Source organism: Musca domestica, unplaced genomic scaffold (assembly GCF_030504385.1).
Source record: "Musca domestica strain aabys unplaced genomic scaffold, Musca_domestica.polishedcontigs.V.1.1 12, whole genome shotgun sequence".
NCBI lineage: Eukaryota > Metazoa > Arthropoda > Insecta > Diptera > Muscidae > Musca > Musca domestica.
In genome coordinates, this window is record NW_026712155.1 from 8,441,304 (window position 1) to 8,465,079 (window position 23,776).

Here is a 23,776-nt window from a genome sequence, read left to right on the forward strand (position 1 = left end):
TTAGGGTTAAAATACCTGTTCAAAATAACCCTCTTCGCACTCTGGTTGAGAGAAATATTTATATATACCAAGACTGAAAAGAATCGCTGATATGTTTCGCAAATTATAAGCTATATAAATATTGAAAATTGTTACCTTTTGTGGGGGAGGTACCAGAAGGAGTGGGCCGATATCTATCATCTTTACATCAGATGTAGCTTCGAAAAAAAAATGTTGGGTTGTGTAAATTAAAAATTGGATGCTTATTTCGATTTTTAATAAGCCTTTTGGTTATTCAAAATGTTGACCCTTAATGTGGGAGGTACCAGAAGGAGTGGCCCAATATATCCCATCTTGATCCGAGATTTTGTATTAGAAAAAATATTGAGATCAGCCGAATTTGAAATAAATCGTATGTTCTTTTCGAATTTGATGAGCCTTTTTGATCATTAAAATTGTTGACTCCTTTGTGGGGGAGGTAAAAAAAAGAGGTGGGCCGATATCTACCCCAGATCTTGCTTCGATAGAAATATTGGGATTTTCGAACTTGATGAGACTTTTCGTTAATTACAATTTTTGACTCCTTTGTGGGGGAGGTAAAAAAGAGGTGGACCTGTATCTACCATTTTAACCCCAAAACTTGTGTTGATAGAAATCTTGGGATGTGCCGATTTTGAAATGAATCGGATGCTTTTTCGTAGTTTATGTGCGATTTGTTAATTCAAATTGTTGACCCTTTGTGGGTGGGAGGGACCAGAAGACGTAGACCGATATATTCCATCTTCACACCAGATCTTGCTTCGATAGAAATGTTGGGATGTGCCGGATGTTTGAAAGAAAATGGATGCTAATTTCGCAATATATGAGCGTTTTGATAATTAAAAAAGTTAACACCTTCGTGGGGGAGGTACTAGAAGGAGTTATCTCATATATATCCTATCTTGACACCAGAGTTTTTATTAGAAAAATTATTGGGATCTGCCGAATTTGGAAAGAATTGATTTTGATCTGCCGCATTTTATGAGCGTTTTTTGGTAATTAAAACTTTTGACCCCTTTGTGGGGGAGGTACCAGTAAGAGCGGATTGATCTATATCGTCTTCATACCAGATCGTGTGGTAATATAAATATTAAGATTTGCCGAGTTTGAGAAAAATTGGATGCTAATTCCGCATTTTATGAGGGTTTTTGGTAATTAAAAATTATTGTCTCCCTGTGTGGGAGGTACCAGAAGGAGAGGACCGATGTCTTCCGTTTTCACACCAACTCTTGTGTTGGTATAAAAATTAAGATGTGTTGAGATTCAAAGGAATCGGATGGTTATTCCGCATTTTATGAACTTTATAGTTATTCACAGTTTTGACGCTTAATAGGGGAGGTACCAGAGAGAGTGGTCCGATATATTGCATCCTGACATCAGATTCTGTATTAAAAAAATTTTGGGATCTGCCGAATTTGAAATGAATCGTATGCTCTTTCCGCATGTTGTGAGCGTTTTTGTTATTTAAATTTTTGACCCCTTTATGAAGCAGGTAGAAGAAGGAGTGGACCGATCTATATCATCTTCACACCAGATCTTGTGTTGATAGAAATATTGGGATGTGCCGAGTTTGAAAAGAAAACCGATACTTATTTTGCTTTTTGTGATTTTCATGGTTATTCAAAATTTTGACCCGTTGTAGGGGCAGGTTCTAGAAGGAGTAGCCCGATCCATCCCACCTTCATACAGGATATGGAGTTGGTAAAAATATTGGGATATTGAAAATATAAAGATAATCGGAATCTTCCTTCACATTTCATAAGCTTTGGGTTTATTCAAACATTTGACTCCCTGTGGGGAGAGGTACTAGAAGGAGTTGGAGGATATTGCCCATAATGGCCATTTTCACAACAATTTAGCATTGATCAAAAAACAGATTTAAAAAATTTGGATGATCTTTTCTTGGTCTATAAAATACATATTTTTCTGCGAAAACTTTGACGTTTTGTGGGGGAGGTACCAATGGGATTGGGCCGATAATGCCCATCTCCGAAGTCGATCTATGTTTGATAAAAATATTACGATGCACCAACTTTGGAATCAAATTGGATATTCCCTTCGAGAGTTATTGTGCGCATTACCCAGACAGGCGGAAACCCCTAGATCGACTCTTACATGTCCTGAAATGGATTTTGTTCAAAAAGACCTAGGATCTAAACAAATATTTGAAAGAGTATAAAAATGACAAATGTAATGTCAAACGATGACCAAGAAGGGGATAAAGCTGGGTTTTCTTCAACACTTTGGGCTAGAGGGACTTATTCCTCACTTTTCTAAACTATCATTGAAGCTTCACGGTGAACCAACAACGATTTAGTTGGCGAATATTCCTACACTTCCACACATTAATTTTTGTGCATTATCTTTTGATTACCCTGGATAATTTTATGAATCCTGGTTCTTAACATCGATAATTCTTTGGCCTTACCAAGTTAATGAGCAGTACGTTCGGCGAGGCTGGACTTTGAATACCCTCCATCATTTGGAACAAATTTGGATATTAAAAAAAAATCCATTAACAATTCTTTCAAAATCTTAAGAATACAGAATGTAGGGAGTTTCCGTTATATTGGGGTTCACACAAAAACGTGGATATTCATAGGCAATTTTTGACATAAGCCATTAGAGTATTCAAACAATTCTGGTGGATAATGTCTCAAAAACATCAAAATACCGAATAATGGAGAGGAACCGATATATGCGGGCTATACGAAGACCTGGAAGTGCATAGAAAATTGTCTGTCACCGTCTTTGGTACCTATTAGAAACTCCAAATACGAAATTTGAAACAATTCCTGTGAATAATGTAGATAAAATTATCAAAATACCGAATAAAGGGAGGTACCGTTTTACGGGTGCTATACGAAGATTTGGACCTGCATATGTCACAGGCTGTAGTTCCCGTTGGGAAATCAAATACAAAATTTGAAAACATTCCGATGAATAATGTAACTAAAATCATCAAAATGCCGAATATAGGGAGGTACCGATATGTGGGGGGCTATGCGAAGACCTGGACCTGCATAGGCAATTTTCTGTCACTGGTTGCATTACCCATTACGGACTTTTATTACGAAATTTGAAGCAATTCCAATGAACTATATCGCTATTATCATCAAAATACCTAATACGGAGAGTTACAGTTATATGGGAGCTATACCTAAACGTGAACCAATATAGACCATTTTCAATACCGGAAGTCCTGCAGACAAAATACACATTTGAGTTAAATTGACATAAAATTTTATGCCGATCAAGAATATATGTATTTTGTGGGGTCTAAACTGTATATTTCGAGGTGTCACAAGCGAAATGGCAAACTGGCTATACCCTCCATATTATGGTGGAGGGTATAAAAATGTATCATATTAACATATCAGTCAATATACCACAGGAATATACAGGCCTCTTAACAATCTTCCATATTAGTCACTCCAAAAATATATATATAAGCCGGAATTTTTGGTACTGAAAAAATAGAGCCGAAACATACCTATGAAATCAATTTGACCGAAAATATACAATTCGTATTATCCTTAACAAATACCACATTGGGAATTTACAGTACATAAAAATACTATCGCTTGAATTAACATATAATGGCGAACTTCTGTGTGAGTCACAAAATTTATTTAAAATACGTTGGTTTTTTGCAAAAGGAGATGCTGATAAGAAAGAAGAAGAAAACAAATTCGTCATCGCAGTATGTCACTTAGTAAAATACAAGACATACAAACTCAAATAAAAATCACAAGGTTAAATGTCACTGGAACACCATCACAAGTGCTGAGATAGAAGAACAACAACACAATGCATTTAATTTTTTTCTGTTATTCAATATTTTGTTTCAATTTTATTTTTAATTTTTCTTCTTCTTCATTTCATTATCTTTCTTTGTGAATGCCAATTTGCATATATTTTTGGGTAATATCACAGTGATTGACATTTTTTTCTTCAATATTTTCTTGTGTTAAACATTTACAATTAGATTATGTTTTTTTTTCAACATCGAGGGAAAAGAAAATTGAATGGAGGAGAGTACATCTGTGGTGGTTCCTTGAAGGAATACCTTTATAACTTTTAATTACTCTTTGGAGTTTTTCTTCGTTTATATAAATTTTGCTTCTTTTCCTGATGTACATTTTCTTCCAATTTGTTTCTTTTCTTTACAAAAAAAACATACATAAATAATTTAACATTTTGTCGTTAAAAGTTCTTCTGCGTATTTTTTATCTTGAAAACAAAAATACATATTCTTTTGTGTGTTAGTAAAAAATAATAATAGTTAATAATAATTACTGTATACATAATTCTTCTAAACAGGTAAATATAAACCCTATGGATAATTGGATTGGCGATCATCGTCATTACAAAAAAAAAAGTAAACAAAAATATACAAGTGTCCATTTAGTAAGTGTTGTTGTTGTTTTGTTTCAGAATTTTGGAGCTAGGAGGTCCACCAAAGGTTTATATATCATCTGGTCTAACTATAAGAGCATATAATGCAAAGCCAAGGAACACAATACCACCAACAATGGTAACCGTGCGCACAGAAATTTTGGCAGCCACCATGCGGCCACCAATCACAGCCAGACCGGTGCAAATGGAGTGGCCAATAATGCCACCGGTAATAACACCATAGACGTCCTGTAAAAAAAAAGAAGATATAAAAATTAATGTTTCTTGAAATTGATATTTTTCTTAACCACTTACCTTAGTTGTGGCCAAAATAATGGTGGTCAATTGAGAACGATCACCCCATTCAGCCAGGAAGGTCATTGTAAAAGCTTGCATCAAAACGCGTGTCGTCAAATATGCTGCCGATTTCTTTGTATTCTTACGTACTACTCCACTTTCTGGATCCTGTATTAGGTTGGCAGAAACATCACGTTCCAGCTATAAAAGAGACATGTAAAAATTTACATTAATTTTTAATACAAGCAGCAGTATGGGAGTGAAAGAACTAATAATGTTTTGTAAGACAAAAAAGAAGATGGTGGAGGATTGAAATAAAGAAAAATATTAACACACAAATAATGAAACGAGAAAAAAAATTTAAATTATTTACAAAAAATTATAAAAAATGAAAAAAATATATATAAACATTTTTATGTAAAATTGTGGGTGATTTGGGTGAGTGTGAATGATTGGGTGTGGTAGGATGGGTGTATGGATGATTTTTTTGAACTAAATCAGAGCTGTAAAATAGAATCCAAGTTTTTCCTTTTTAAATTTTTGTTGGTATGTTGTTATCAAACTTTTTGATACATTTATGAATATTTTTCCAATTTAATTATTTTCAATTATTCTTTTCTATTTTTTGCAGAAGAATCCTGAAATTTATTCCTGGATTACATGGAAAGACACCATATATTTTTCTACAATATTTAAATGTCAAAGTTGTGTCCCAAACTAATTATAAAGCAAAGACTGGATATGGAATATGGTCTATAAAAAACGTGATAAGGGAGGCTAATCTAAAACTAAAATGTGCTCACTTAAGGTCTCATGTGCTCACCTTAGGCCTAGAATCTATTTCAAATGGAACACTACCGAGCCTCATTCAAATCAATTCCATCCTTTTTATGACAAAGTTGGCTAAGAAAACAAAGGAACAAATAAAACCAAAATGAATAGCACATTCTAAACTAAAAACATCTAGGTGAGAAAAAATCCTGCATGACGTAAAGCCAGAACCTAAACCATCTACGTAAGTACAAAAATATTAGTTGTTAATGATTCAAGTATTCTCCGCTGGTAAAAAATTTCCTAAAACTAAAATTATTCTCTATGCAGACCGACTGTAGAGTAAAAACTTACAATTTTTGTTTTAAATAATCTCGAACCAGGTATCATTGATCTGCTGAGAGTAAAGCTTAGTAATCCTCTAACGATTGAGAGCCCAAATCTTCTACAAAACTTGAATAAATAGGAGTTTGAGAATCATAGGGGGTTTTTAATTTGGAACCATAATTCAAATATAGGCGAGGGCTAAAACTCGTACTCAGTAAAAAAAAAAACAATTTTAGTCTTAAAACACCTCTCTACTCATCAAGTATTCTAAGATTCCAAAATAGATTTTATTTTCGTTGCTTAAGTCCGTCATGGAAAAGTCCAAGATGTTGGAAAAGGGTAAGCAAATATGAATTTGCTGAAGAATTCTGATCAGGATGAACTAGAAACACAAACAGGCAAAACCGACCTAAGATACATTTTTCGAAAGTGGAATGAATGAAAAGCCAGAATTCAAAGAAGGCAAGTTGTACCACAAAATTCTTTGGAGAACCAACAAAACGATCCAAATGAGAATCTAAATATTCCGTCCATTTCCTTAGAAGCAGGAAAGGGATTAGATTAAACCTCTAGAAGGGCAAAACATTATCAAACCTGCAAAAAAGAGCCTTCCATTAAGTACAGGAAATGGGACCTTTACAAACGTGAAAACTCCACGGTCTTTGGATGGAATCGATTTTAGACAATCTTCTAAAAAGCAGAGACGAATTTTCAAAGAAGTTAATTGACATCGTAGTCTCGACTTGGGAAAATGTCTGGTTAAAAATTGTGAGAAATGGGACATTCATCAACAAGGCTACTTTCTTTGTAGAAGAGAAATAGACAATGCATTTTTGAACCCCCCTTAAGAATGTCTGATAATGAATATGGCATCTTCATAGTATTCGAAGTTCTCAAGAAGCTAGTTTTTCAAATTAAAGCACTAAGTTTAAATGGAGCTGACTGATGCTAAATTACACATAACCACCCAGAGAAGGCCTTAAGGAGGTCCTTATAAATGGATTAGTTATTTAAAATTTAGCATCTCCAAAGTTGAAGAGGACTAACTGTGAATCGAGGTTCTCAAGAATCTAGTTAAGTCTCTCCATGTGAGATTTTCAAACATAAGCTGCCAATTTGCCAGCCAGGTAGAGAAGACCCTAATGAAGTTGAAGATAGACTAAGGCGTTAACTAGTTTCGGTGGATGCCGAAGAGATGTCTGAGGAGAATGGAACCGCTGATTTTTGGATGACTTTATTGAAGGAAGTGATTTAAGGAACTACGATTATAAAAAGGGACTTTCTAATGGTCGAAGTGCTTCACTATCAGGAGTTAAAGTCCCCAAGAAAGTAGCTGACACTATTGTTTGCTTTTGAATAGTTTTTAAAATGAACCAGTCAAATGGAAAGGAATTTTGCATAGCTATCAAGACTAGGCTCTCGAAAAACGTAATGGCTAAGGCGTTATCTAGGGGATAACGCTAAGGCGTTATGTAAGGGAAAATTCGTCAAAATACTGTTTTCAAAAAAGGATGAGACAGACGATTCTTGGATAACCTTCTAAAAAGAGAGAGGTTAAGATAAAAAAAAATATTTTATATTGTAGGGGACTGGCTGAGAGTTCTTAGCCTCGCCGTCAATAATTGAGGTCCCAATGACGTTATTTAACACCATAATCTTTTTTTTGTCAACAAAACAAAAATTGCGTCTTCGAAAAAGAGTGCGGTCGACCTTGGGCCTAGACAACAAGACATTGTTTGCAAGGAAATGGGAAGTTTTCCATAAAAAGGAGAATAGAAATAGGAGGCACATTCCACAACCACATAAAATGGCAGTCATCGCAAGAGTGACACATATATTCAGCCTCCAGAAACTGGCATTGTTTGTGAAAAAATAAGATTGGTTTGGATAAGCTTTGATAAACCAGTCCAAGGTTAGAGCGTTCTATTTGTTTTACAGTATTCTTCAAGTCAGAATAGCGAGAATGGGAGAAAAGTAACTAAAAGACAATGAGGACGTTGAAGCCGATGCCACGGACTCCCATGAATTCCTTCTGTCAAAAGAAGGATCAATTCCTCCTTGAATCCTTGATTCATCGATGTGAAATGGTGTTGATCCAATCATTAAAGATAATATAGGCTAGGACAAATATTTTATGCCGAGGACGCTCAACGTGTTCAATGCCGAATTCATTAAACCTGAAAGGCGAGAGTAGAAGTAGAGGAGAGAAAATTAAAATGATTATTTCATATATACAAATTGTTAAAACAATTATCGGTTCAAAATGTCGCTTGTTTAAATGATTTTCTCAATAGCTGATAATCTAATTTTTGGTGGAAAATGTACCAATTTTCATGGAATTATTAACAAAATTAAAACATTTTCTCGATAAAGATTCCCAACGATTCCATAATTTGCTGCTTTTCTGGAAAATTGATGCAGTATGGATAAGGGACTAACTATTCTTCCTTTTTAAATAACATTTTATACTAAAAGAGGATATTCGAGGATTATAGGAATCTGGTAAAGGAATTTTAAAAATTATTTGATTAGTTAAACAATATAATAAATTGAACTAATAAGTAGCCAACATGGACATACACACATTTTAGAAATACAAAGGCATGTTTTGTACTCTATATATAAAGATATTAAAGAAAAAAACAGACCCGCGACCCTTTAATGTTATGTCAATGCTTTGATTAAATTAAAAAAAAACAATGCAAAGAAATATGACTTGTGGCTGGTTAGTAGTGATGGCAAGAACCGAACGAGAAGGCATACAGTAGATGGATGGATGGTTGGGTGGGTGGATTGATGGATGGATGGGATTGTATAGTTGGTTGAATGCAGTGTGGCAGTTGATAAAACTTAAAACTGAACCCAAAGGCAGTAAAATAATGCACAATGACTTGTTTTTTTTGTGAATTCGTGGAATTATTATGAAGTGATGTGTTGTTGATGATGGTATTTACAAAACAAAAGAAAGAAAGAAAGAAAAAAAAATACAGAAATGTTCTTGTAACGAAGGAAAAAAATCGAATATAATAATGAACAAAACAAACGCCTTAAATAACTAAGACGCTAACCCGTTTCTTGCTTCCGCCAAATTGATTCAAATCGCCATTGGACTGACCAGCAGTGCCATTCAGATTATCGAGACTATTATTGTTCGAGTTGAGGATGGTGGTGGCGTTGTTGTTGTTGTTAAGTATCGGGCCGCCATTCAATTTGTTCGAGGACGAAGATTTGTTCATATTGGCCATGGCGGAGCTTGAATGAACCAGCACATCGGCTCCACTGCCACCCTTATGCGGTGTACCACCATTACTCTGAGTTCCATTAAATCTAAGCTTATTAATACTAGAGGTATCATCACAATTGGTTTGATTCGTTTGATTGGATAAGGCGGATGCCGACAAGGCGGGGCTGCTGTGGAAAGTGGACATTTTGATGTGTTCATCGTTGCCCTTGAGGAAGGCATCAGCTTCGCCACTATCGCCATCAGCGTCATTATCATTGTCGGCATCTTTGTTCGGTTGATCACAGCCATTGCTTGTAATGCTAGTTGAGTGATTCGATGAAAGTTGTTTGCGTTGACGGTGTTGCATTTCGGGGTTCTTGGCAGTGGATAGAACAGCAGCAGCAGACGTCTTGGTGGTTGTGGTTGAGGAGGCGCCAGCGCCGCGTTCCACATCGTTATCTTCCTTGTCTGAATTGCTGTTTTTGCGTTTGGCTTCACTGTCGCTGCCACGTTTGGTGCGCAGGAACTGAAAGCAGCAGCATAGCATTTTACACCACAATCCCATTCCCGAGTCCAAACACCACAATCCCATTCCCGAGTCCAGCAAATGAATGGGCGGTGGGGTTGGGTGGATTTGCCAATTACATTGGAGAGAGAGCGAGCGAGGGAGGAAGGAGGAGAGGTACACATCAATTATTGTTGTTGTTAAGAAATTTTGTAGTAGGTGGGTGGGGTGGTCAAGTGCAGGTTGTGATGATGATGATGATAAAGTTGTTGATAGCAGCACAGCCAGCAGTCAGTGTAGCAATACAATTTGTTGTAGTTTTTGGGATATGATGATGTCACACATTTGATTTTTTGTAATGGGATAATCAAGGATTGTGCAGGATAATTTGTTGCAATATTCCAATTTTTGGTTTTCACAACAAACATCATTTTGATGAAGTTGGGGTGCGGGAGTAGAGATAATCGGACCCCATCGAACAACCAACCAACCACACATTCATTTTTAGTTCGACAGTAGAAGTAGTGGTAGAAGTAGTAGCAGTAGTAGAAGAAGAGTTTCAATGGAAAAAAGAAAATAACAAAATAAAAAAAATCGCATTAAAACGATTCGCACACAAATAGTAGACTGAATCGAAACAAAATCGTCACATTAGATTTATTGTTGTTGTTTTTTATTTGTTGTAAGTTTAGGAAATAAGATGATAATGTGGGGTTTCTTTTAATCATCGGTGATCCAAACACAAGAAGATTTTAACATAGGCTTTTTTGTTTATGTCGTTTTAGATACAAATGTGCGCTGCAAAAATACCGCAGAGGAAGGAATAGGAATAGTTGTGGGAGCAGAAAGAGAGTATAGGATAATGCAGCAAAAGATGTACAGCAGGAAGGGAGAGAAATGTTGTAAGGATAGTATTTTCTTCCTTTTTTACTTTTTGAGCAGCAAAAATGAAAACATTCCGGTTAATTACGTTCTACTTCGATTTTAATTGGCGTCTCTTGAAACCAGCGTTCTTTTGATTTTGTTTCTTTTGATAGGAAATCTTTTCTAAACTTCCATAAAGTGACCTAAGATATCCTGAGTTATTTACTTGTTTTGTAGTTTGATTGTGTATATTAGGTTAACATTAAAAAAAAACTATGGGGAAGAAAGAGAGAGAAAGCTAAAACCTACCCAGAAGGTATAAGTCGAAAATTCAAAGTGAAATACTGCCGATCTGAATGTATGTCCTTAATATTACATTGAGACTATATAAATATCCATTATTCATATCGTTACGCATGAAAAGGTTAATAAGTGCATCTGCAGTTTAAGATGTCCTGCCAAGATATGTAATTTACTCATAGAAAGACCGAGATAAGGGTAAATGGTCTAAAATTGTTGCTAGACGAATCCAAAGGTGAATATGCAATATATTTTCTTGTGAGGAAAGTTACCGAAAGGAGGTCAAAATGTAGAGTCTTCAGTCCATATTTCCTGGCAAGAAGACTTATTTTATCCATGGATATGTCAGGTCTGAAATCTAAGGCTCTTCTAGCTAGGAATTCCAAATTTCCGTGAAGTGATCTAACCTATCCTAAGCTATTCATTTTATTTTTTGCTTGTTTTGTTAGTTTTTTTTTTCGTCAACACGTGTTGTAATTTTCTGATAGAGAGGTCGAGATAGGGGTCAAATCAACCCTAAAAGGGATATGCAAAATATTTTCTTGTCAAGGAAACCAATGAAAAGGTGAACAAAATCGAAAATATTCTGTCCATAATTTCTAGCAAGAGGGGTTACTTTATCCATTGTCAGGACAGATATAGAATTTAATTTTCATTTTACCTAGCTAGAAGAAGTACCTCAACCATATCCAGAATTCAAATATTTTTGAAAGATATACTATTAACGATAGCTGAAAAAAGGTTTGCTATAAATGACACTTTATCAAACAAGGTCTCAGAACATGCATATTCGATTCAGAATTTCTTGTTTATATTTTTGCTCATAGTCAGGGAAAAACTTGGATCTACAGTTCATAGGTTTGTACTTACTACTGAAAAAATGATCAAAATCGAAAATCTTCTATAAGAAAAGTTATTTTATCCATTGTCAGGACAGATATAGAATTTCATGTTCATTATACCTAGCTATTAGTAGTACTTCGGCCATAAAAAGGTCAATTAGTGGATACAGAATTCAAATATTTTTAAAAGATGTTTGCTATAAATGAGACTTTATCAAACAAGGTGTCGGAAAATGCGATGCCAGTCCATATCGCTTATGTCCAAACTAACCAAAGTGTAAAGTGCCGCGACATTACTTGCAAAAGGATGCTTCACTTCCAGCCATTGAATCTTTGGTTTAGTTTAAAGTAGCATGCACGAATCTTGGATATATCCAGAAGTCGGAACATCTTAGGTGAAAGTGATCAAATTTGTGAATGCATGCCCTCGGTCTGGCTATGTACATCAGATTGGATTGGATGCGTATTTTGCCCCCACTCCAACAAGATGCTCATATATAATTAATGAAAGTTGCAGCATTTTTAAACGGACGACAGACGAAATGCTATTGTTTAACAGCATAACAGTACCAGTTACTATATATGTCGATAGGCAGGAGGCGGTCCTTACCGCTACCATCTCAAGTGCCACCAAATCGAGAACAATTTTTGATTGCAAAAAACAAAACCTTTTTTAAAATACGTGATTTTTTTGAGCTTTGATGGGTCCCAGTGTCGAATGAAGTGACTGAGTTAGTTTGAAATGACTTATTTAGTTTATGAGACTTTCAAAACACCAATAATATATTATGTCAGCTGCTTCATTCGATGAAGTTGCGTAGATCCCATCAACATCTATAGGTTTGCTAAAAGCAATTTCTTTACTCTGGTTTTTATTGTTAGAGGTGCTAACACGGAGGTATTTTCTAACTAGGGACATAGGTTACATATCGATTATAGAGATATCAAGATTAAAATCTACGTCTTATTATGTGCCGCTAGGAGTTTTTTTTACCGACTAAGAGATCAGGAAGGTATGCTCTACATGAGCAGACAATTTTAGACTTGGAAGATTTGGTTGACATTTTTGTGAGGGGAAACTTGACCGAGAAAGATCTAACCGAGAGGAGATATTGGAGATCTAGGTGGGCAAAACTCTCTATAGAAGGCCTCTTGGATCTCATATTTCTATTAAAGTCTCTCAAAAGGTCTCCCAAATAAGAACGAGCTCTAAAAGATCTTTAACCAGCATATAGAAGGCTTTTAGGAAACTTATTATCCAAAAACATAAACTAATTTATTTATAGATGAAGTTTTCTATCTATAGAGGTTCTTTAAGATTTTGTCTGTCTTAAGAAGAAGACTAGAATGTCTTTAAAATATAAAAGCATCCCAAAACGATTAGTTATTGATGAAAGACTACTAGAAAGAAGTATATCCAGCCTAAGAAGCTTCTATCTCTAGGCTCTCTAAAATATCTACGTATTGAAGAAATCAATATGTATATAATCTGCAGAAGTCCACTATGAGGTTTTCCAACACTGAAAGAGGTCAAGAATAACTTCCTGTAAAAGACCTCAAGAATCTTTACAATATAAAAAGGTCTCATTTAGGTCATTTCAACACAGTATACCTTCAAAGATTAATGTAACCCGACTCGTGTAGTTAGAACCCCCTTTTTTACCCTCAGAATACTTTATAGATGAAGAACTTTTATTGTTAAAATAACTTGTTTAAATAGAAGATTCGCAGGTCTAGATTAGATTAAATTCATACGAAAGACACCACCTAGCAGAGGTTAGAGGTCTTCCGTATATAAAACACCTCTAAAAAGCAAAGTTTGTACAAAAGACACTAAAATGACTCGCCTGCCAGAAATCTATAGAACGAATACCTTTGGCCGCTTTAGTTACAAAGAGGGTGAAGGTAAAAGACCTTCTCTGGGGTTCCTATAACCAAAAGATTTGATTTTGATGATAAAAATACCTAGAAGACCTACTTTAATTAAAATACCTTTAAGAAGTCATTTATAGTTGGAATATAAGACGTTCATATATAGCATGTTATAGTGGTTTTCCTTGAATAGAGTCTTCTAAAAATAAACAATTTCCGAGTATTATGTTAAATATAATCTATAATCTATATAAAAATTAAAACCGTTTATATGTAGAAGCCCCCCAGAAGATCTATTATCAATGGAAGACCCATATAGTTAGAAGACGTGGGTATGTTGTAAGATGTTTCATAAATACAAATCTCACAGAGGTTTCCTCTGTGCAGGAACCTTCGGTATACTCTCCTATCCATACAAAAATTGTCCGAAGATGTTTTTACTATTTAGACATTTTCAAATCCAAGTAAAAACTGTGTACTTATAGAAGACATTGAGACCTTTATCCGTTTTTACAATAGGACCTATGTATTGAGATTACATATATGCAAAAAACTGGTTATGTTGCAGGGCTCAGGGAACAATATATTAGAACCATAATATACACAATCTTTATATTTTTTAAACGTTTAATTTTCAATCATAATTTTAACGTTAACCCCAAATCGCAAATCAATCCCAAAATCAAAATCCTAACCTAAAAAATCCTTAATTTCTTTATAATGTGTAATCTTGTGTAATGATATTAAACCCTTAACCGGAAGATACGCCACTGCCAAATTGTTTATACTCAAGCATTCGAAGCATATTCAAATTAGTTATTTATAGACCCAAAAATATGGCATGCATTATGAGCATGGTTAGGAATTTTCTTTAAGATAAGATAAGGATTAGGTCAGAGGAGAAATAGGATTAGAAAAAAAAAACAAAACTGTTTTGGAATGGAAATTTAAAATGTAGTGACGGTGGTGAGAACACAGAATATTGTCATTGGGTAAGGCTGGGGAAAACAATTTCCCACATTAGTTGATTAGTAAGAATCCAACGATTTGCAGCAGTCAATTTGCCTTGATTTGTTAATTTCAATTTTTTTACAGCTGTGATTTTTGGTAAAAATGTTAATTTGTTGTTAAAAGAAATATAGATGGATTAGTTTTTTTTTTCTAAAGAAATAAAAATAAACAAAAAGTAGTAATAGACCAAAATTAAATATTTACAACTACAAACAATTGTTCCAAGGAAAGCTACAGGAAATACATATGGGTGTGTGTGTTTGGCATTTAAAAAAAAAGGATTGTGTGGTGTGTGTACTGCACATGCTTTGCTAGGCTAACTACAACCTTAACAACCAGAAAAAAAGCCGGCATCAGTTTGTGTGATGCTCTGCCTTTTTTGTAAAAATTGTGGAGGGTTTTTCTTTTTTTTTTGTTTTTGTTGCAAATTGGAGTACCTTTAACAAACTTACCTCATCTTCACGTTTACGCAAATCCGCTTGGACTTCTTCCAATTCCTCTTGGGCATCCGTGTCCTTCATGAAGTAACCCTCGTAGATCATTTTCAAGCCGAAAAGGGCAAACAATGCTGTTGAAATGTAATATGTATAAACCTTAGGAATAATTGTTGCAGCCACGCCAAACACCACCGATAGGACTGTCATGAGGGCCAAGGCCGTAATGGCACCAGTGAAGACAACCAAACGTGGGTGACGCATAGCCATTATGGCTGCAATGAAAAAAGTCTTATCTCCTAGCTCTGTAAATAGAATTACAGAGATCGATGCTGTGAAAGCATCGAGAAAACCGGCCTGGGCCTTGGGTTCCTTTGTGGGATCGGATGCGGGTAAATCATTGCCAATGTCGAATTGTTCATCTTTAACAAATATCGCCTCATCGTTGGAAACTTTCTGCAATGGAGTGAGGGAGACAGAGATAGGGTATTATAATAATAAAATAATAACAGTAAATTTCATATTTATTATTTGATAAAAGAAAATAAGCAGAACTCATTTGCTTTGGTTGGGACATCCCGCAACAACGACCAAAAAAAGTAAACAATGCTCTTATCTTTTTTGAGGCCAACAAAGATATGAAGTAAACCTGTTGAGTTTTTTTCTTTTATCAAATATTCCGCCATAGTTTTTAACCTACCGTGGCTATGCCCATTTCCAATGCCGGGTCATCATTGTTCTTGGCTGCATCGATCTCTGCCACGCATATGGTGGAGAACGTCAGCACCGCCATTAAGGCCAATAACATATGCAATTTGGCCGAACGCTTCAGGTAGACATTGTGTCTGGTGGTTTGCCAAAAATACGACTGATTCTGTGACATATTTACTGTTGCGGCGGAGGAGGTGTTGCGATATTATTTCCGTGGTAAATTCCGTCGTTGGTGTAGTAATAACAAACAAGTTATTTTGGGGGGGTTATATTCCAAGGAGGAGGAAGATGATAGGTAATTGCCGCTGTACTCTAAACAACGTTGTTTCACTTTGAGTTCTGAAAACGCAAGAGAAAACCACAATTAATAGTATCAGCATTTTATTCAGTTCGCCTCTGCTGCTGCAGCTTTCAACCGGCTATCTGGCGACTTAAAGGTAAACATTATCAACACAATACCCTCTAGATTTTGTGTTGATTTTGAGGGGGGCTCTAGATAAGATACATCATTGCATTGTAATTGTTTAACATTCGGCTCCCCCATCCCCCATTTCTACCATTTCAAATGATGATAAGCCCCCAGAAAGAAGAACAAATGAAAAGTGTGTGAGGTGTTTATTTTTTGTTTTTGTTTTATTTTTGGGTACCCAACAAATTTCATTGATCACCTATCGCGTGTACAAGTATATTAGATGCCATTCATTAATTTCCGATAACCATTTATATATTCCCGTTTATTTCCTTAATAATGATAAGCGAATTGAATCAAATTCATTATTTTGTTATTACTATTATTTATAGCATTGCCACTAAAATCATGATGTGCTCAGGATATTTTCCAAGACTAATAAAAATATGAGCTGGTGTCATCGAAAACTCAAAATTGAATAAAGGGTCTTGGAAGTAGACAAATTTTTGATGAAAGATCCTTACGGTGTTTGCTTAAGTCTGGAGAAAAATCCTTACTGTAATCCTTTTAACTCTTCCATTTTATTTGTGTTATACTGAGGTTAACTAATCATCCATATATCGTAAAAATTAGAGTGAGTCATATAACGGTTGGCTTTGGATATGCCTGTGTCAAATAAGACAACGGAAATAAATGCCCAAAAAAAAGTCTGTACTTTTTAGTACCATTAAAAGTAGAAAAGTTCTGCAACTCCTCCAAAAAATAATTTAACATAATCTCGCTAAAAATAAAAAATGCGGAAGATGTTTCTTCTGATGTAGATATCTGATAGAGATTACATGTCTCCTATTAGGTCTCAATCGAAATGTCAGATCTGTAAGAGAAATGAACTTGATTTGATATTCGAATTCCCAATATGGATGTCTGCATGTTTAGCAGTCTATATGTGAGGAATCTACGAATTGTGTAGGCATCATTCAAGCTGATCTTTACCTCAAAATATTTGTTGGAGGCCCCGTAATGTATATAACTGCTACCAGCGTGCAATCTAGCCACGTCTATCTGTTGAAATCACGTGTAAGCACGTACCAATATACAGGGTGAGCTGAAAAAACTGCAACCAACTTCAGACTGCTGTCATTTCTAAGCCACTCGTCCGACAGATGTTAAAATTATTCCAGTGACAGACATTTCATAAAATTTTTTACAAGCGTACAAATGCATTTTGGTGAGAATTTTCCAAAAAAAAAAGTTATTCGTGATGGAAGTCCAGCGTGATAGTGTGATTTCTTTATATTTGGCTGGAAACCACAAGTGGCTATCGTTAGAGCACTCTACCTTTTAAATGTGAATAAAACTTGAAAAATGATCTCAGGGTAAAGCCATTGAAATTCCAAAAAGTGCAAGAACTTGAATGAGCTAAAGGGTTACTTCGCTTGGCCGAAAGTGGTGAACTGCCGAATTTGGTTTTCTCCGATGAGAAAACCTTCGTTGTCTAGCAATTTGTAAATCGTGTTTACTTGCCAAAGAGGTCAGCTGAAAATGTACACTTTCGGTTGGCCACCAGAACTCAAGCGCCGGCCATGGCGATGGTGTGGCCCGCCATAACAGCCGATGGTCGCTCTCCGCTCGTATTAATCGACCGTGGCATCAGAATAAATGCCGAATATTATCGCGAAAATATTTTGGAGGGCGCATTAAAGCCTTGGGCACGCAAACATTTTGGTCGCAGACCTTGGACATTCCAACAGGACTCAGCAACATCCCACTCAGCACGCGCCACCCAAGAATGGAAGAATGATTACAAAATGAGGTTCCTCGCTTCATTTCCAGCGCACAATGGTCACCAAAATCTCCGGATGCCAATCCGTTAGACTATTGTGTCTGGAGTATTTTGGAAAGCATGGTTTGCACTAAAAAGGAAGCAAAGTGTCGATCACCTCAAACAAGTGATTCGCTGGGAATGGGCCAAAATACCGCAGAGCAACATTTGGGCAGCGTGTGACGGTTTCATTGGCCGTTTGAAGGCCATAATTCGTGCCAAAAGTGACCAATTCGAACAAATCTAAACTTATTCTAAAATTTGATGCTATTTCCGACATATTTGCTTTCATTCAATAAAATTTAAAAAAAAATGTAAAAATTATGGCGTTTGATTTTGTTGCAGTTTTTTATCTCATCCTTTATTTATTATCCTCTTACCCTATGCCCTCCATCAAAACAGGACAAAAATTGATTTCCTGCATTTGTCTCTTATGCGAATCGAAGATTTTAGGAAATTCTCCAAAAGCCTCAAAAGGCGTGAATTGAACTTCTTTTTCCTTAGATTGCAGCTCAGGTTGCCGAACCCTTCTAACCTATTGAGTAGATTTAAGGAGATGATTGATTAAATGAATGTTACGTTCGTAAAAAAGATTGAAAAACCAATACCAATGAATCTGTAGTGATTATAAGATAATCCCAATATCAGCCTCTTGAGTTACATCACAGATATGATTTGTTGCTAAATCAAATTCCACACAAATCACCATTCAAGTTCAAATCCCGTACATTTCAAATGTTATGCTGTAAAATCTTGTCAGCAAGGCTATTTTCGTCACAATCTTATCGATTTTTGTGATTTGGCATGGACGTGACTACTTGAAAATGTTACTGATATGGTCTAAAGAAACAGCATACCCAATTGGACTGACTGCCATTGGTTATGATTAGAACAGAAAAATGAAACACTTTTTTTCTTCAGCGATTGATAGCGTGGATATTTGCAAATACTCACACACTCTAGTTGTTGTTATATTTTTCATTGATATTTTCTTTTTGTTGATTTTGTTGTTGTGCTTTTTTTCAGTCAGTCGGTTACTGTGAACAAGAAATGAAATAAAACTTATTTTATCAATCACAACTGTTAATTGTCTTTGCTAGAATTGTTGGAATAGAATGAATGGCAAATTGGTTCTAATATTGCGTGTTTTTTTTGTTATTATAAACCCCCTAACCAAAAAAACCCCCTTCTCTTCTACTCCATCTTTATAATACCCCATTGTGGCTGGCTGGCTAACAAAAGCGAAAGTAAAGTAATTTTTATTGACTCGAATCAAATCGAAGGGGGGAATGCGTCATTGTTTTGTTTGGCTAGGCAGCCAGTTCACTTGCTCTTTGGGTATTTGCTGCCTGACTTTTTTGGCGCTCGCTTGATTTCTGTTGCGAGGAGCGCAAAAAAAGAAATGTTGATAAAATTTTTGGTCTACGTGCAATTTTGTCGGCCTTTATTTCTTTTCGCAGAAAGTCAGAGATGTTGTGAAACATGGCGGCGCCATTGCGAACAAAGGTCCTTAGCTTTTGTCATGTAATGGCATAGCGTGACGAAAGTATGGGTAAACTGTCTTATGGCCATTGGTATGGTAGAAATACTTGTAACCTAAATGGTATCTATGTGATAATAGAAAGAAAGACGATTAATAAAAGTAAATATTTAACGTAAATAAGGATTTCCATGCAACTTAGGTTTATTTGTACGGAATCTGTAGGAATGTTAGGTTTTGTTTTCTAGTTCAAGAATTTGGAACTTATTCCATTTGGTCTCTCTGAAAGCTTGCTTAAAAAAATATGGAATAAATTAAAAAAAACCAACAAAATAATGGTTTGGCCGATAGATGTATACCCCCAGCCTTGAGTAATGATTATTCAAACCGTTGACTCTTTATGGGGGAGGTTCCGAAGCAGTTGGCCAATCTTGACCTAAAACTGTTATACATTTTACAACGTGCCAGATTTGGACTATAGAGACTACTTCCTGCACTTTATATGAGATATATGCAATTTTTTGGAAAATGTGAAAATATGCCTGAGGTAACGGATATAGCGGACTGAAGTATTCCATTGTCATACTTCATCTAATACAGCTAAAAATAATGGCATGTGCAAAATTTGAAGGAAATCGAACATTTTTATCCAATTTTATGCGAAATCATAAATTTCGATAAATTTCATATTCATCTCAGGTTTCTGGTAGAGAGAAATATTTAGATATAGCAAGTTGTAAAGAATCGCTGACTTGTTTCGCAAGTTATGACAGATATAAGTATTGGAAATTGTGAGCCTTTGCGAGAGAGGTTTTCGTTAGCAAAAATGTTTGTATATGTGAAATTGGAGAGAGTTGGATGCTTATTTTGTTCTTTAGAGCGTTTTGTTTTTCAAAATCTTGAACCCTTTTAGGGGGGAGGTACTGGAAGGAATGGTCGATCTCTACCATCTTTGTAGCAGAACTTGTATTGATAGAAATATTGAGATGTGCCAAATCTGAATGGAATCGGGTGTTAATTTCGTGTTTTATGAGCTTCATAAATATTCACAATTTTGACCCTTTGTAGAGGAGGTAGCAGAAGGAGTGGACCGCTATATTCCATCTTCACACCAGACTCTGAGTTAATAAAAATATAGTGATGTGTGTAATTTGAAGACAATCGGACATTTACATCGCATTTTATAGAGTTAAAATTATTGCAAATTTTGACTATTTGTGGGGGAGGTACTTGATGGAGGGGACCGATATTGTCCATTCTCCCAGATGATCTAGAAGTAATGCCAATATTAGGACATGCAACGTTGGAGCAAAATCGGATTATGCTTTCCCTCCCTGTTCAATAAATTTTTGTCTTTAAAAAAAATTGATATTTTGTGAGGGTGGTACCAGAAGGAGTGCACCGATATTGCCCATATCCGATCTCAATCTATGTTTGACAATAATATTACAATGTACCAAGTTTGGATCAAATCGGATAGTTCCTTCGAGACTTATCGTGCGCACCAGCCAGCCAGCCAGACACACAGTAAGAAGGACATCGCTAGATCGACTCCAAATGTCCTGAAACGGATTTGGTCCAAAGAGACCTAGGGTCTAAAACCGTTGTTTCGATAAGACACTTTTGGCCGTATCAAATGATATGATATATACCCTATATGCCAGAGAGTATAAAAATCGTTTTAACATTTTTGCAGATTATGATGAGGCTTTTGATTAGCTTTGATTTATTCTTTGTGTACTGTAGTTATGCCCATAAATGTCGGTACCATTCACTCGATGGCAGAAAAATGTTTTCTAGGGTCCAGCAGTTTTAGCAGTTTACAAAGTTGTCATTTTCTCCAAATCAACCTGGTCAATACTTTCCTGTAATCGAAAAAGGGGTCCCTAGCATTCCTAACGAAACCTAATCTAAATCTTATAATGGATATAAAACAGGCCACTGCAACGTAGAGGTCATGACATCCAAGTGGGAATGATTAATGGAGGCTCTGACGTGGTTTATTGAAACTGAAGATAAGGAGGAGACGTAAATCTTCGACATGTGGTGTGCCATGGGAATTGCTTTTCTCAACCATGCCAAGAATACTTCCTTCACTTCATTATTTCTTTCCTAGTACTTTTTTTCAATCCTCGCACAATGGACCAAAAAGTCTCCGAGCGAAGTGGATATCAAAGAAGGTATATGCTCGCATTTTAACTTAACATGGCGAGTTTACTAAGGGTTTGTAATTTATAACGTTAATGACAACTCCGCAATGGCGAAAGATTGCCTTAAGTATACAGTAGGCCATTTTAGACAACAAATCTAACCCTCTATGAAATTTCGTACTATAGCACGCCAGTCAGAGGCTGAAATTGGTTTTCGTCTAATTAATTTTCTCACGGGGACAGTGGTTCCCTCTGCGAGTTTTCAGTAGGTCATTATGTTGGAGTTGCTTCAATCTTTCCAGCTGTTTATCTCTATTCAAATATTTCTGGAAGGAAGATTTTTATTGGTGTTTAAATCGTGACTCTACAGGCTTCAATGTACATTTACCTTTTGGCACTTCTAGTTCCCTTCATAAGTTAATCTTGTTACATAATTTCATTATTGGTTATCCATTCATCACAGTGGTCTTATACAATTTTCCACCACAGTACCGCAATGGAATTAATGGCAACAATTCTATTAACTTTTTTTTTGGTATAGTCAACCATAGCCACAACCGAAACACAACAATGCCTTTAATGAAACAAGTCAGGGTCAACTGATTTCTAATTGATGGACGTAAACATTGAGAACAAGAAAAAAAAATCATCCATACATACCAATGTATGTGGCTGCGTACTTATTTTCAATTAATGCGAATTTTTGAATTAAATTCCCAGCGGACTAAGGGGGGCAGGCTAACAGAATTGAGATGCAATATATGTCTCCAAATGCTGGCTACGACATCAGACGGAGATGAACGATAAGAAAGATTTTGTTTCCTGACCAGACAGACAGACAATTTGATGCTGCTATTTGTCAAACAAGACCCCGCATAACAGATGTTTTTCCGCTATTTTATTTACACAGAATTATCTCAGTAATTTATTGTTCTCCAAACAAAGAGAATAACTTTCTTCTCACATTGCCATCAGTTGGAATGTAGGGAGAGAGAGAGAGTTGGTGAGCTCCACACGCAATTGTTTTTGTTGGAGGGTGCACAAAATGAAATGTAACAAAAAGGAGAAGGTTGTCAAACTTCATGCCAGACATATACGATTGAGTGTAAAGGGTACTCCTACTTCCCTACCTCTCCTGACCCTTTCATCACATTAAGCCACCAGACAAATACAATATATTTTCGGGGGAGCTTTTGCTTAAGTAAAAAACGTTCATTGACTTGGAACTTTTACTTCTTGTTTTGGGTGTTAAATTAAAGTGGCCATTCCCGCCACACAGTCAGACACAAATGTACACACACACATACGCATATGTGACAGAATTGTTCTTGAAAAACATCTGTGAACAAATGAAAGCAAATTTATAAACAATGTACGTACATATATGTATCCAAATGATTCTATTAATAAATTCAAACAGTATATACATATATTAATATATTTGTTTGTATGTACATACATACATGTGCAAATTGTGTTTTTTTCATCAAATAAATACATTGTAAATTTGTTGGCCCCTTACAATTTCCTATAGGTAGGTAATTGTTATTTTGCAATTTACACAAGTTAATTGTTATTGCGTTGTTGTTGTTCTTTCTCCCGCTCGCTCTCTTTCTTCTAATGATGAAAGAATTTGTTAACACACAACCTTACAACACTCGTTTGGAGTTCAAAATGAACCCAAAGACAGCGGCATAGATCCGTACACCGCCATACATAATTCCAACATATTCTTTCATTTGCTTCATTTGACGTGGTACAGATGCTGACGTCAAAGAAATTTTGTTTTGGGCCACAAATCTTTTGCCAAAAATAACATAACCACACACTCGAAAAAAGTATGGCCGATTTTCTTTTTTGGTTCAAGAATATTATTAACAATTTTGCAATGGCATTCATTTGATTGCGAACGAGGGTACTTGACACTGATTCGATTCTTTTGCAATTTGATAGTCACACTTCATACAATTCGTTCACATTGTAAATTATTTTAATAACTTTTGATTTTTTTAGATACTCATCAATGTAATTGCGCCTTATAAACTATTTATGTAAATACTTGTATATCTATTATTTGTTTTTTAGTTTTTTTTTCTTAAGATTTTATCTTTTTTCTGCGAAAAACACTGCCACTTACTTTGCTCTCAAAGTGTTTATGAAATTGTGAATTGAAAGGGTCAAATTAATAAACGTCAAATGTGTTGCTATTGTGAATTGTTGTTATGCTCACTCATCTGTAAGGTGGTTACTGAGAGAGTAGTTGTTTGGTAACCATTTGGTGGGCCACGAGAGAGGGAAATAATACACAATTAGTCGAGTAATGTAACGTAGTTTTAATGAAG

The 23,776-nt window shown here is 35.6% G+C and overlaps 1 protein-coding gene across 4 annotated transcripts; it reads right to left on the reverse strand.

The window, feature by feature from the left end:
* Positions 1–4,234: 4,234 nt before the first annotated feature.
* LOC101893453 (transmembrane protein 165) lies at positions 4,235–23,661 on the reverse strand. 4 transcript variants are annotated; one of them, XM_005191048.4, is made up of 6 exons: positions 23,572–23,661; positions 15,563–15,912; positions 14,881–15,318; positions 8,880–9,560; positions 4,732–4,914; positions 4,235–4,665 (listed from the first exon to the last, which is right to left on the reverse strand). In XM_005191048.4, the coding sequence occupies exons 2-6, from the start codon at positions 15,743–15,745 to the stop codon at positions 4,486–4,488; spliced, it is 1,665 nt and encodes a 554-aa protein (XP_005191105.2). In that variant the 5' UTR covers positions 15,746–15,912; positions 23,572–23,661; the 3' UTR covers positions 4,235–4,485. The 4 variants fall into 4 exon arrangements, with proteins under 4 accessions (XP_005191105.2, XP_058974153.1, XP_019895008.2 ...); XM_059118170.1 differs by lacking the exon at positions 23,572–23,661 and adding an exon at positions 23,452–23,517; XM_020039449.2 differs by lacking the exon at positions 23,572–23,661 and adding an exon at positions 22,095–22,300.
* Between the last annotated feature and the right edge of the window lie 115 nt (positions 23,662–23,776).

Coding starts and splice junctions, on each gene's coding strand:
- LOC101893453 (XM_005191048.4), bottom strand. CDS start 15,745: ATGTCACAGAATCAGTCGTATTTTTGGCAAACCACCAGACACAATGTC. Junction 4,915..8,879: donor TTGGCGGAAGCAAGAAACGG/GTTAGCGTCTTA, acceptor TCTCTTTTATAG/CTGGAACGTGATGTTTCTGC. Junction 4,666..4,731: donor TTATTTTGGCCACAACTAAG/GTAAGTGGTTAA, acceptor TTTTTTTTACAG/GACGTCTATGGTGTTATTAC.